At 49.0% G+C, this 12,973-nt stretch overlaps 1 protein-coding gene across 1 annotated transcript; it reads left to right on the top strand.

The window, feature by feature from the left end:
* Positions 1-8,267: 8,267 nt before the first annotated feature.
* Positions 8,268-12,077, top strand: LOC125517629 (protein KINESIN LIGHT CHAIN-RELATED 1). The gene is made up of 3 exons (XM_048682835.1): positions 8,268-9,066; positions 9,289-10,197; positions 11,497-12,077. Exons 1-3 carry the CDS (start codon positions 8,390-8,392, stop codon positions 11,741-11,743), a joined length of 1,833 nt encoding a protein of 610 aa, XP_048538792.1. The 5' UTR covers positions 8,268-8,389; the 3' UTR covers positions 11,744-12,077.
* The last annotated feature ends 896 nt before the right edge of the window (positions 12,078-12,973 follow it).

Raw genomic sequence — 12,973 nt, 5'->3', positions numbered from 1 at the left:
TTTTTTCCCTCGCGTTGTACCGTGCGCTCGAGGTCTTCGTTGTGACTACCACTCTAGAAGGCTTTATATGTTAGATAGGACGGCCACAACAACATGAGGCAGAAGAATATGCAGGTGGCAGGAGTCCACGATTGTGCATATCAATTATTCGGAAAAAAAAATGCCCATTGCATTGAAAAACAGAACGAAGATGAGGACATGGGAGAAAGAAAGAAATGATGAGGTGGCAGTCAACTCGGATATCAGGGTCAAAACCATGCCACGTCATCAATGAAACCATCCGAAGTGGTATGAGGGACTAAAGTTATCCGGTTTGAGAAGTTAATGGACCAAAGTTTGCTGGTTTTGAAGTTGACGAATCATTTCTATACTTTTGAGAGAGTTAAGGGACAAAAAATATACTTATCCTTAATTAATAATATGGCTGCATGCATCGTCAAGATGCAGAAGCCGGGGGTACATCCTCTTTTTTTTTAAAGAAAAATCCATTAATCTTGATGGTGGTTGCAGCATCTCAATCTCGAAATATCCTGCCATTGTGATCCCAGCCAGCCTAGCGTTTCGCTTCGGATCGGCCAAGCACTCCCTAGCGTCGCGGTCAACAACATGCCCTGCCGACACAGTACTGAACTTTTAGCCAAGACGGAATGTATCAATCACTTTTGTAGTTTTGTTTAAAGGGCCAGATTACGCAGGCAGGGGTTTAATTTGTTGCCATACTACCACACCAAGAACAATCGCGCTTCATATGGCTGCATCTCTTCCTTTTATTTTATGTGCTTGATATATATGGACGGAGTCCTTCCCAAGTAGTCAAATCGTGGGCGCATGATAATCCGGCATTATTAGGCTAGTGGTAGCAGCAGCTAATGACCTATCTTCATGGCTATATTATGTACGTGCTCGAGGGCGTGCATGCGTGGTTGATGAGCGCAAGCAAACCAACCGATGGCTAGTCCATTATAGCAGTCAGACAAGGAGCACTAGCAACAGCTCGATATGACCACGCATCAAAGGCAGAGGACACGAAAGAGCCACAGCTCGATGACCGATCTCAAGAGCTGCCCAACACAACAGAGTGGCTCACGGTCACGGGTTAGACAAAGAACGAACGTGCATTTTATTTGAAACCACTGTCACTGTCGTCGGTAGCTAGTCTAGGCTCTACGCAACTAAGTACTTGCCACCTAAATCTTGGACTACATTCGCTGGCTGTCATCTCACTTAATTCGAGCTCTGCGACTCTGCGCCCACTATTACATTTTCAGATCACGCTTAAAGGGACGCCGTCGGTAAACCGTGGTGCGCAATTTTTTGCTTCGAATCAGGTATAAAGCGACGCCGTCGCTAAACCGCGGTGGCGAGTTTACAGTTGGATTTGGCAAATCCGACCTCTCAAACACCGTGTTTGTAGACACTGATCAGTCAAATATTAAATTTTCCTTCTCACAACCGGACACCTCAGAGCATCTCCAGCCGCGTCCCCAACAAGGCCTCCCAGGTGATTTTTCGGCCGCCAGCGCCGAAAAATCGGCCCAGTCGCGTCCCCAAAGGCCCTTTTTCGCCAGCTCAGGCCGAAATTGGCGCCGGCGAACCCAGGCCGAACACGGCGCGCTGGGGGCCCTTGGGGGCGCCGGCCGAATCATTTTTGGCGCGAAAATCGGCGGGCCCTCCTTGGCAGCGACTCGGCTCTTCTCGTCGCTTCGTCGTCCTCATCGCCTCGGTTCCCGCGGCAGAATCAATGCCAAAGCTGCCGCGCCGGTCAGCCTCCTCCATTGGTGCCTTACGGGCGGCGCAGTGAAGACGGGACGACGCGCGTCTCTCGCACGCCACGCGTACACACGACGGCCATGCGAGCGCCGCCTATATAGGCCGACCCCTCCCGCACCGGTGACGCACAGACTCCCCACCGCCGATGCCCCCGTTCCTCGACGCCCCCGTTCATCCCTCTCTTCTCGTCGTTTTCCAGTTCACCCAATGGCCGAGCTTTTTCCAGGCGACGGCACGGTGGCGAACGGCTTCGGCCGCCGCCACCTTCACGAGGACGAAACTCGGCTTCTCTATGAGGCCAAGTACCTGGTCCTGTCGGACATGCGGGTGCCCGGGGCTTGGAGGATCAGCGCCAGCGGGGTCCTGGTGCCACCGCCGCCCACCGGGGCGGCGCATCGTGCGGAGATCGCCCGTATTCGTGCCTCTCTACCGCAGGCGGCGAGGGAAGGGCCGAGGTACGGCCCCGACAGCCCGCTGTGGGAGCAGTACTTCCGTCGCTGCCACGCCGAGCAGCTCGAGGCCACCAATGGCATCGTGCCCTCCGGAAGGCTCAACTCCGACGGCCGCCGCCGATGGTGGGGCGTGCCTGGCCGCACGGTGGAGGCCGTCCTCAAGAACATCGAGGGCGGCAACACGCCCAGGCTGGAGTACCCCGCTCCCCCCTCCTTCTCCCGCCGGCGTGGGAGCTCGTGGACACCGAGACGCATGGACCCGACGTCCTCCTCCTCGTCCGGCCGCTCGTCCGGCTCTCCCTCCCTCCTCAACGTCAAGCCGGAGCCCCAGGACGCACCGATCAGCCAGCGCACCCGCAGCTCTGGCATCCGCATCGCCAAGTCCTCCCCCCCCCTGCCCGGCTCGTCAGGTCGAAGGTGGAGCCCGGCCTCCTCGCAGAGTACGAGGCCATAGTCCGGCGCGGCTTCTCCGACGAGGAGGCCCTAAAGTGGGCGCGGGACGACTACCTCCGCGACGAGATGGTCCGGCAGCGCCAAGCCCGGGAGGAGATAGCCGCCCGCCAGCGTGGGCGCGAGGACGAGAACGGTGTGGTGATCCTCGACAGCGACGAGGACGAGGACGCCCCCGGACCGTCCAACCCGCCGCGCGTCGGCGACCCTGGGCAAGGGAGCAGCAGGGACAGCGACCGCGGAGGAGGCGACGACGACGACGACGGCGACTACACGAAGTTCTAAAGGCTCCTCGGCATGTAGAGCTTCGCGGGCAACGGGCGGCAAGGAACGGCCAGGGCGACGACAGGTCTAGTAGTGTTTTTTTCTTCTTTTGTAAAATATTTTAAATATGTTATGAACTCGCCGAAGTTTGGTTGAATTTGCGTCTTGTTTGTGTTGGATTTTGTTTAAAAAAACATGGGCGCAGCGACTGGGGAGCATCACGCCCCTAGCACGCGGTTAGCACCGGTATGCCCCCAGGCGGCGATTTTTTTCACCTCCTGGGGGCCAATGGCTGGAGATGCTCTCAATTAGTGTACCTTAAATCCATATAACCTCATGCAACTACGTAAACTATGCATTACACATCATCCGGCTACTACAGCGCAGCATGTCATCGGACTACTAAAATTTGACAAGTTTGGCTATGGTGAAGAAGATCATCCCCAGCTGCCCTTGCCCTTCCGGGCGCCATTGTCATCCTTCTAGCGGAAGTACCGGTTGAGGACATAGTATGGGTCGACCCGGATCTGCTCATAACCGTCACTGTCCTCCTAGCTTCTCCTCCTTTGGTGGTAGTCTGCCCATGGAACGGTCCGCCCGATTCTGCTCTCGGGCGAGGACGAGCCTGTTCCCCCGCTACCGCTTCTTCACAATGCGGGTGCGGATGGCTTCCTCCTCTGCGGCCGCCCGCACCGCCGCATCAGCCGCCATGTCGCCAGTGATTCAGACCTCGGCGGCCCTTATCCTCTCCTTCCTATCGCGGGCACACCGGGCCCTGTGGGACTCATACTCCGCCCGTCCGATGATGGGGAAGGAGAGATTTGAAGGCTGTCGGGACGTCAATGATCCAACTCCGGAGGATCCGAGCGCCCGTTGAGCCGACGCCATGGAGTCGCGCCGGACAGATCCTGCCGGTCGATGTCCTCCCAGGAGCGGCGAAGTGCAATGTGGACGACCATTGCCTCCTTCAACCAGCACAGGATGACACCCCAGTTGACTGATTCGGATTGGTCAGAGTCAGATCTGTCACCCGCCATGCCAAAGAAGGCCAGAGATTGCCGGAGATGAGCTCGGGTGGCGGAGGGGAGTGGAGTCAAATGGCTAGGGATTCATCCGACGAGCAGATGCGGGGGAATATATGTGGGGTCGGGTGGGCCAGCGTGGGCCGATCCAGCGTAGCGGACGCGCCAGGGCGTTTTCATACCTGCTCCATATTTGGCCTGGATATGAGGGGTGTCGGTCAGCCTGTGCATTTGAGGCCCGTTTGAGGCGCCCGTCTGGGTCGATTTTTCGGGAGGTCAGTGACCGGGCCGTCCGCCCGGGCGTTTGAGGCATGTTTGGGAAGCCCGACTGTAGATGCTCCTAGGGAGCAGTTCAACAAAAAATAAAAATATGACATAAAAGGTTCTAAAAAATTGTAACTAGAGTAGGCTTGAGCAAGAAGGAAAATAACACAGCTAGCATGGAGCTTCTTCAATTAATCACATGCTCAGCTCGCCTGGTCTTCAACGGTGGCAGTAGCGACGTCGATTGTGGTGACCAGTAGTTACCGAGAGTGGAAACCGGGCTAGACGAGGCGGTCTTGTTTCCGGATCCCACTTCTTACAGCAGATTCAAAGCCATGGCCATCAGGTTCAGAGATTTCAAACTTGCACCAGAAGTCACGAGGGAGTGGTATTCCAGGGCCATTTTGCAGCATCTGCTTTAGTCACCTAGTATCATCATGGGTTTCTGAATAAATTCCATCAGGGTTTTTATAAAGCCCATCAACTTCGATCTAATTTGTTCTAGAAATAGGGTTGGGCGAAACCTGGTGGTTTTCAGGATCAGCCTCAAAACTAGAATAACAGAGATCCATTTGGTGTTGTTAAAAATCCTAGAGTTCCTATATTTTCACAAACACCAAACGGCGGCAGAATTGACAATATTCAAAGCAGAGTTCTTATTATTGGAAATCCAGAATCTAGCTAGAGATTCATAATTACATCCTAAAGAAACTTTAAAGTGGTCTCTAATGAAGGACCAACGATTTCTAGCTACAACACAATCAAACAGTAAATGAAAACACATATTCATCTTTAGTGCAAAAAACATAGTCTAGAGGTTTTGATTATGTGCCTTTTCCTAAAATTGTCCCTATTCATTAGATTATTATGAGAAAGCAACCAAAGAAAGACATGAATGCTAGGTCAAACTTTAAGATTCCAAATAGCAGAAACAAAATCTGGTTGTACCCCTCTGAAGTTGATCACATGGTAAAGGGAGCTGGTAGAATATTGTCCTTTGTTCTCCGCCTGCCAAACCAATGAATTTGTATCTTTAGTGAATATAACATTGCTAGCTATCTCCACTAGTTGGTACCATTGTTCCATGAGTTTATCATGAAAGATCCTTCTAAAGGAAAGCTTTAGTTGATGACCATCCCAAACCTCACTAATACATTTAGGCTGCTCATTACAAATAGAATATACATGCCAAATTGCATATCCAGGGGAGAGGTGCCAAAGTAGGTATCTCCCTTGCCAACCTTTCATCTATATCCAAATTTAAGAGCTTGAATTATGGATATGACTCCCTTTCCAGAACCTAGAGACATTAAGATTAGAGCTTGGGACAAACAAGTTAGGTTTGTCGGAGTTGTATTTATGATCTATTATTTGCTTCTAGAGTTCCCCATCACCTTCAGAGTGTCTTTTGGTCCAAGAACGAGGAAGGCAGAGATTAACCTCCTGCAGATTAGGACCCTAGGCCCCCAAACACTTTCTTCATACAAACTAGTTTCCAGTTAGCTAGGTGGAGCTTCATATGACCCTCAAAATCATTCCACTAGCAATGTGCCATCTGGGAACTGATCATATCAATAGCCCATTTACGGAATTTAGAGAAGGACAATAGGTAGATAGAAATGCTGGCAAGGAAGCCTGAATAAGCATGATCCTGCCTTTATGTGAGAGGAGCTTCCCTCTCCAACCAGCAATTCTCTTCAAAAAATTATCTATAGAGGTTGAATATCCTCGTTTATAAGCTTGTCATAGTGAAGAGGAATCCCAAGGTATCTAATGGGAAAACTACTGGCACTGCATTCTAGTAGGTTTAGGAACATCTTGATATAATCATCTTGCATATTGATAGGAATAAGCTTACTCTTGTTGTCGTTGATTCTTATGCCAGAAACTTGTTCAAAGTAGTTCAAGACTATCTTAGGTTTTGGGCATGATTTGAATCATTATCTGGGAATAATATAGCATCATCAGCATATTTAAGGCATATAATCCCTGCGTCCCTCCTTTAATTTAAACTGCATATGAGAATAATAATTTGAATCATTATTTGGACATCTTACATTATGGGACGGAGGGAGTAACATTTAAATTAAAGCCTTGTATGTCTTCTAGATTAAAGAGGACTTTGTAGTAGTCAGTAGCTACCCTCAACATACCTTTAAACTCATTCACTGGAACAACATGCCCATCCGAAGATTGAATAGAGGTTTTCCTTCTCCTTTGGTTATCTACTACATGGAAATATGCAGTATTCCTATCTCCCTCCTTAATATCCTTACCCCTAGGCCCTTATTTGGCTTTGGTTTCTTCTTGGAGCCACCCTTTTTGCAACTATGAGTGAATGAATTTAAGTAGAAAATTCAGCTTCAGATAAGTCTGAGGATCCAACTTTAATATCTAACTTATCATACTCATGTAATAGGACCTTTTTAGATCTCCTGAGGTTGGCCTCTTCATTGGAGCTCCACCCTTTGGTGCTTCTAAGATTTCTAATTTTCTCTTGCCATATGTCAATAGGTGTTTTCAGAAGAAGTTGGTTCATTCTAAATTTTGGTCACTAAGCCTTTAAAGTCTTCTCTCAGTAGCCACCACTTTTCAAGTCTGTAGCTACTGGATTTAGGGGAGAGATCAAGCCAGAGTTATGGATCAAAGGGGTATGATCACTACCGCATCTAGGTAAGGCTCTATAAGCAGCCAAAGAAAAATCTTACCTAATTATGTGTCATAGAAGAGCCTATCTATGGTTGACATAATTAAGTCAGCCTGATTATTGGTCCAAGCAGATCTCCTACTGAAAATTTTAATCTCTAATAACCACCAAATTTCAATCAAGTCATTGAATTGTCACCCTATTTGTGGTTAATGACATCATTACTCTTATTTGTAGAACACCTAACGAGGTTATAATCTCCACCTATCAAAGTAAGAGTGGAAACCTCTATGAACATGCTATGCAACACAGATATGAACGCTTCTTTCCTTCCTCGTAAGGTGAGCCATAAACTGTACTCCCTCCGTTTTTATTTAGTCTGTATATTAGCTTTGGTCAAAGTCAAGCTTTGTGAACTTTGACTAAGTTCATAAACAAAAAATATTAACATATACAATAAAAAATCAATACCACTAGATTCATTATTGAATGTACTTTCACATCATATAGATTTGTTATGGTAAATGTTTATATATTTTTCTATAAACTTGGTCAAACTTTGCAAAGTTTGACTTTGGTCAAACCTAATATGCAGACTAAATAAAAACGGAGGGAGTACTTCTAAAATCTTTATTATTACTTTGAAGGTTAACACTGCAACATATTAAAAAGAATCTAAGATAGACCAAGAAATAATTTGAAATACATCTAAGTTCACCCGCATTAGGATGCCACTAACAGAGCCTGTGGATGTTAAATGGTTCCAAGCAAAGTCCCTGGTACCAATTAAGGATTTCAGGTAGGACCTAGTGAAGCTGTCCTTTTCAATTTTCTGAAACCTAGCACAGTAGCATGTGTTTTATTGGTGATGTCTATAATTAAAAGTTTCCTACCAAGGGCAGCTATGCCCCTAAACATTCCAAAAAAAAAGAGCATTCAGTAGTATTTCGTTTATTATAAGATGAAAAATGCCCCCAGAAAAGTAGTCATCTAAAAGTCCATTTTTCTTTTAGGTTTTAAGGAACCTTGATCCGTTTTTTATCCTGATGATCTTCATTTAGCAGAGATTTATTCTTTGGTTCTTCCATCAGCGCCATCAATCAAATAAGGCGATCCCACAACAAAGAATCGACAACCAAGAAAACCAAGTACAATTTCGCAAATTTCCATTCGCCTTCGATGCAGCAAAGCCGGATTAAAAACATCTTTGCCAAATGAAGAATTCCAGATCATCATATATCAGAGTTAGAGTTTCGATCGATCCCAGCCGTCGATATTCGCTTGATCATGGATTGAACGGCGAGGAGGAACCATCATGACGCCAGGCAAGCATCCCGTTGCCATCACGGCGCCACCGCAGCGCGGCAGGCACGACGCGGCCGCTTCAAGTCTTCCCTGTCAAGCAAGAAGCAGCACAGCTAGCGCAGATCCCACCCCGCAAATGGCAGCTCGCCTCCTCCTCTAGCCCACTCCCCTCCCCGACCCTCCACCCACCCACCTACCCTCCTCCGCACGCAACCATGCCGGGGCTCGCCGCAGCGGACGCGTCGCCGCCGGCCGCGGCGCCGGCGCCGCGGCGGCTCTCCTCGCCGCTGCCGAGGCGGGCGCCGCCGTCGCCGTCCCCCTCCTCCGCGTCCCGCGCCGTCGGGAAGCCGGCGCGGAAGTCGCTCGGGCAGGGCCAGCACCCGGAGGCGACGGACGAGGCGGCGCTGGACAACCCGGATCTGGGCCCCTTCCTGCTCAAGCAGGCGCGGGACGCCATGGTGTCCGGCGAGGGCGGGGGCGCGGCGCGCGCGCTCGAGTTCGCCGAGCGTGCGGCCCGCGCGCTCGAGCGCCGCGGCGAGGGCGCCGAGCTCGAGCTCGCCATGAGCCTCCACGTCGCCGCCGCGATCCACTGCGGGCTCGGCCGGCACGCCGACGCCGTGCCCGTGCTCGAGCGCGCCGTCGCCGTCGTCACCCCGCCGCCCGCGCCGGCCCCCGTGGCCGAGGGTGAGGAGGTGCCGCAGCCGGAGGAGGAGGTGGATGAGCGCAAGGGGGAGGAGTGGGCGCTCGCCGCCTTCTCCGGCTGGATGCAGCTCGGCGACACCCACGCCATGCTCGGCCGCATGGACGAGTCCATCGCCTGCTACGGCAAGGGCTTCGAGATCCAGATGGCCGCGCTCGGCGACCGCGACCCCCGCGTCGCCGAGACCTGCAGGTCAGTCGCCGTTTCTCGATCTAGATCTCCCTCTCCGTTGCTTCCACCTCCTCCAATTTTACTCGTCAAAAGAAAAATCTCACCTTTTTTCACTGCCTTTAGTTTTAGTTTTATGTTGCCGCGGATCTCTGCAAAAATTGGCATTAAGATCACAGCAAACACCTACGAGATTCACAGACAAAGACCAAAAATAACAAATGCGTTGCTCTTGTACGATGACAGGTATCTGGCGGAAGCGCATGTGCAAGCTCTGCAGTTCGATGAGGCAGAGAAACTGTGCCGCAAAGCCCTCGAGATCCACCGGGAGCACAGTGCACCTGCATCCCTCGAGGAGGCCTCCGATCGCCGGCTGATGGCCCTTATCCTGGACGCCAAGGGTGACTATGACGGCGCCCTGGAGCACCTTGTACTGGCTTCCATGACCATGGTTGCCAATGGACGCGACGTCGAGGTTGCGACGATTGATGTCGCGATAGGCAACACTTACCTGGCCCTTGCTCGTTTCGACGAGTCTGTCTTCTCATACCAGAAGGCTTTGACTGTACTCAAGTCTGCCCGTGGCGACGACCACCCTTCAGTGGCATCTGTCTTCGTCCGCCTTGCTGATCTCTATCACCGCACAGGGAAGCTCCGTGAGTCCAAATCCTACTGCGAGAATGCTCTCCGTGTCTATGCAAAGCCCGCGCCTGGTGCTGCCCCTGATGAGGTTGCTGGAGGCCTAATGGAGATTGCTGCCATCTATGAGGCGCTTGGAGACCTTGATGAGGCCCTAAAGCTTCTTCAAAGGGCACTGAAGTTGCTCGAGGACTCACCAGGGCAGTGGAGCACTGTTGCTGGGATCGAAGCACAAATGGGTGTGTTGTACTACATGATAGGGAGGTATGCCGATTCAAGGAACTCGTTCGAGAGCGCGGTTTCCAAATTGAGGGCCAGTGGGGAAAGGAAGTCGGCATTTTTCGGTGTTCTGCTGAACCAGATGGGGCTAGCTTGCGTACAGCTGTTCAAGATTGATGAGGCTGCACAGCTGTTTGAAGAAGCACGGGCAGTTCTAGAGCAGGAGTGTGGTGCCTCTCATCCTGATACTCTTGGCGTATACAGCAACCTGGCTGCGATCTATGATGCCATGGGAAGGTATGTCTTGAAAACACAAACTAGGTTCTTCTGCAACCCCCAGTCATGTTATTCAGAACCTGATCATATCTTGTAGTATAATGCATGTATGATCTCTAAATTGTTACCATATGCCTGTAAGGGTATCTTCTCCTCATTGTTTACATCTGTAGATTAACGCGCATGCCCCATGGTTTTATTGTGCTATCTGAAGGCATGAGCAGTAGGTTGTACTTTGAAGTTCTAATGGTTTCTAAAATCTTTAATATGGTGGGTGGCTCGATTTAATTATTCTATGCAAGGTTGCTTAATTTAATTGCAAACAACCGATATATTGCTTGACGAATCATGCGTTGATCTTCACTTCCATGTGAAGGTATCATTCTGTCTTAGTGGCCCATCATCTAGACACCCACATGTTGCTGCAAGCTAATGAGTTACACAAATTGGTCTAAATTAATGGCAAGTGACCCATGAGGCCATGAGTTCCAAACTAACATGCACTGGACCTGTTACTGGTGCTGTTGAATTTAGGCCTAAGCAAATGGCATCTACATTTATGATTTTGTCTTTCCTTCAGTCCTATATGACCCAGCTTTGTCACTTTAACACATAATTGCATTTCCCCTGTGATCTTGGCATCAGCACAACTGCGTCTGTTGAATTGACAGTGTGCATAATGCATTTAGGACCTCTATGGTTACACATATGCTTGTAGCAGCATCTAGCACTCATTGTTTACACCTGTAGGAGTAATGAAGCTGATTTTGTTCTGCTCTCTGAAGAGATGAACATGTGGGGTTCCACTTGTAAGTTATGATGCTTTGTTAAATGTTGAACGGACCGGTTGGTGGGGGTGGGCTACCTAATTTAAATTGCACACAGCCAAGAGATTGCTTGCTGAATTATCGGTTGGTCATTCCTGCCATCTGAGCGCATCTTTTATTTTAGTGGTCCATCATCTAGTTGCCCACATGTCGCTTCATGCTAATGAGTTATGTATACAAAATGATTCTAGTTCATGTTCCCTGTCCTTCCTGTTAGATGATCCATTTCTGTCACCTGATATATTTTCCTATAACAAGTAGCATGCTCTGGGTTCTGCTATCACATTATAACAAAACTTACCAAGTGCCACAGTTCTACCAGTAACAAAACTTACCAAGTGCCACTAAGATGACCACAGAAGGAACAACTGATCATAAACAACTGCCCAACCAACACCTAAATGCCTACCAACCACTGCCAGGCAAAATATCAGGCAGAGCCTATCAAGAATGTTTCTCCATGACTTGACACTTGATTGTGATGATCCATCAGGGTGGAGGACGCGATTGAGATCCTGGAGCATGTGCTGAAGGTGCGGGAGGAGAAGCTGGGCACGGCGAACCCGGACGTGGAGGATGAGAAGAAGCGGCTGGCGGAGCTGCTGAAGGAGGCGGGGCGGTCCCGGAACCGGAAGCAGAAGTCGCTGGAGAACCTGTTCGGGTCCGGCGGTGCTGCGCGGGGCGCCAAGAAGGACGGCTCCGGGGGCAGGCGGTGGACCAACTTCGGGTTCAGGAGCTGAGCTGAGAAGAAAACAGTGGTGTGGGCCTTTGTAACATAAGAGGAGAGAGAAAGAGAGAAAAGGAAGGGAGGAGAGAGAAGCATGTGTAAAGAAAGAAAGGTGTTGCTGGTAGAGTAGGAAGGAAGGAAGATGAGATGATTGTGATTGCAGTTTGTTTTGAGTTTCTTCTACATGTTCTGCATCTACTCTTGATTGGTGTTGTGTACCCACTTGTTTGCCTGGTTAAGTGTTATGATGGGAATTCTTTTGTTTTACAGTTAGTTAACTGGGCTCTCCTGCTGCTCTTGTATCTGGATAATTTAAGCAATATATATACACTGTTGGTTGGTTGTTCTGGTGGTTCCTTGATTTGCTTTCTACTCACTCCATACTAGAGGCTAGCGCGTGCTGTTTTTCACTAGTGGGTTCAACTTCTTTGGTTGTTTGGTTTTAGTTTTATCTGCGTTGGCTTGGGTTTTAATTATGTTTCGACGGTGTTTTTTGTTTTCATTTGTATATCATTTTGAAATGCTGTTGAAGACGGTATTTGTTTTAAGAGGAGAGTGGAGTTGTTCAGTGAGTGGGTAGTGTCCTTGCACGTTTCGGCCACGGTGTCAGCAATGTTAGTTGTAGTGTCCTTGCATGTTTCGGCCACGGTGTCGGCAATGTTAGTTGTGTGAGCCCGCGGGGACTCCTATTTCACGCTGAAATTGTTGCTGTAATGCTCATATGCGGCAGCTTAGGAAGCAAAAGCTCACTCGGTTCCACTCTCTCGCTTAGTTTTCTTCCGCTCTCTTAGATTGTTTTCCGCTCACTCCAGTGTTAGCTTAGAAAGATCAAATATTATTTATTTCAATGAAAAAGTTTGTTGAATCAAAAGTTCTTTACGGATTTTTTTTTAAAATGTTGCAAATTAAAAAAACATAAATGTTTAAAAATGCTCACGATTTTAGAAAACATTTGTGGGTCTGCAACATTGTGTGCAAATTTGAAAAAAAGATAGCAAATGTAAAAATGGTCATGGACTTGAAAAATACTCGTGAACTTTCAATATGTTTGTGGATTTTAAAAATATTCATGAATTTCAAAAAGCCATCCTTATTCTTAAATGTTAAAGAATTAAATGTAAAAGAGAAAAAAGAAAAAAATGTTTAAAAATGTTCCATGGGGCTGGCACGGGATGGCCTATGCAAACGGCGGCGTCACTCTTGCGTGGGAGCAGCGACAGACGTTCAGGACAGCGGCGGTGGC

This window comes from Triticum urartu, chromosome 6, assembly GCF_003073215.2.
Source record: "Triticum urartu cultivar G1812 chromosome 6, Tu2.1, whole genome shotgun sequence".
In the NCBI taxonomy this organism is placed as follows: Eukaryota; Viridiplantae; Streptophyta; class Magnoliopsida; order Poales; family Poaceae; genus Triticum; species Triticum urartu.
This window is presented reverse-complemented; position numbering and strand designations above follow the sequence as displayed.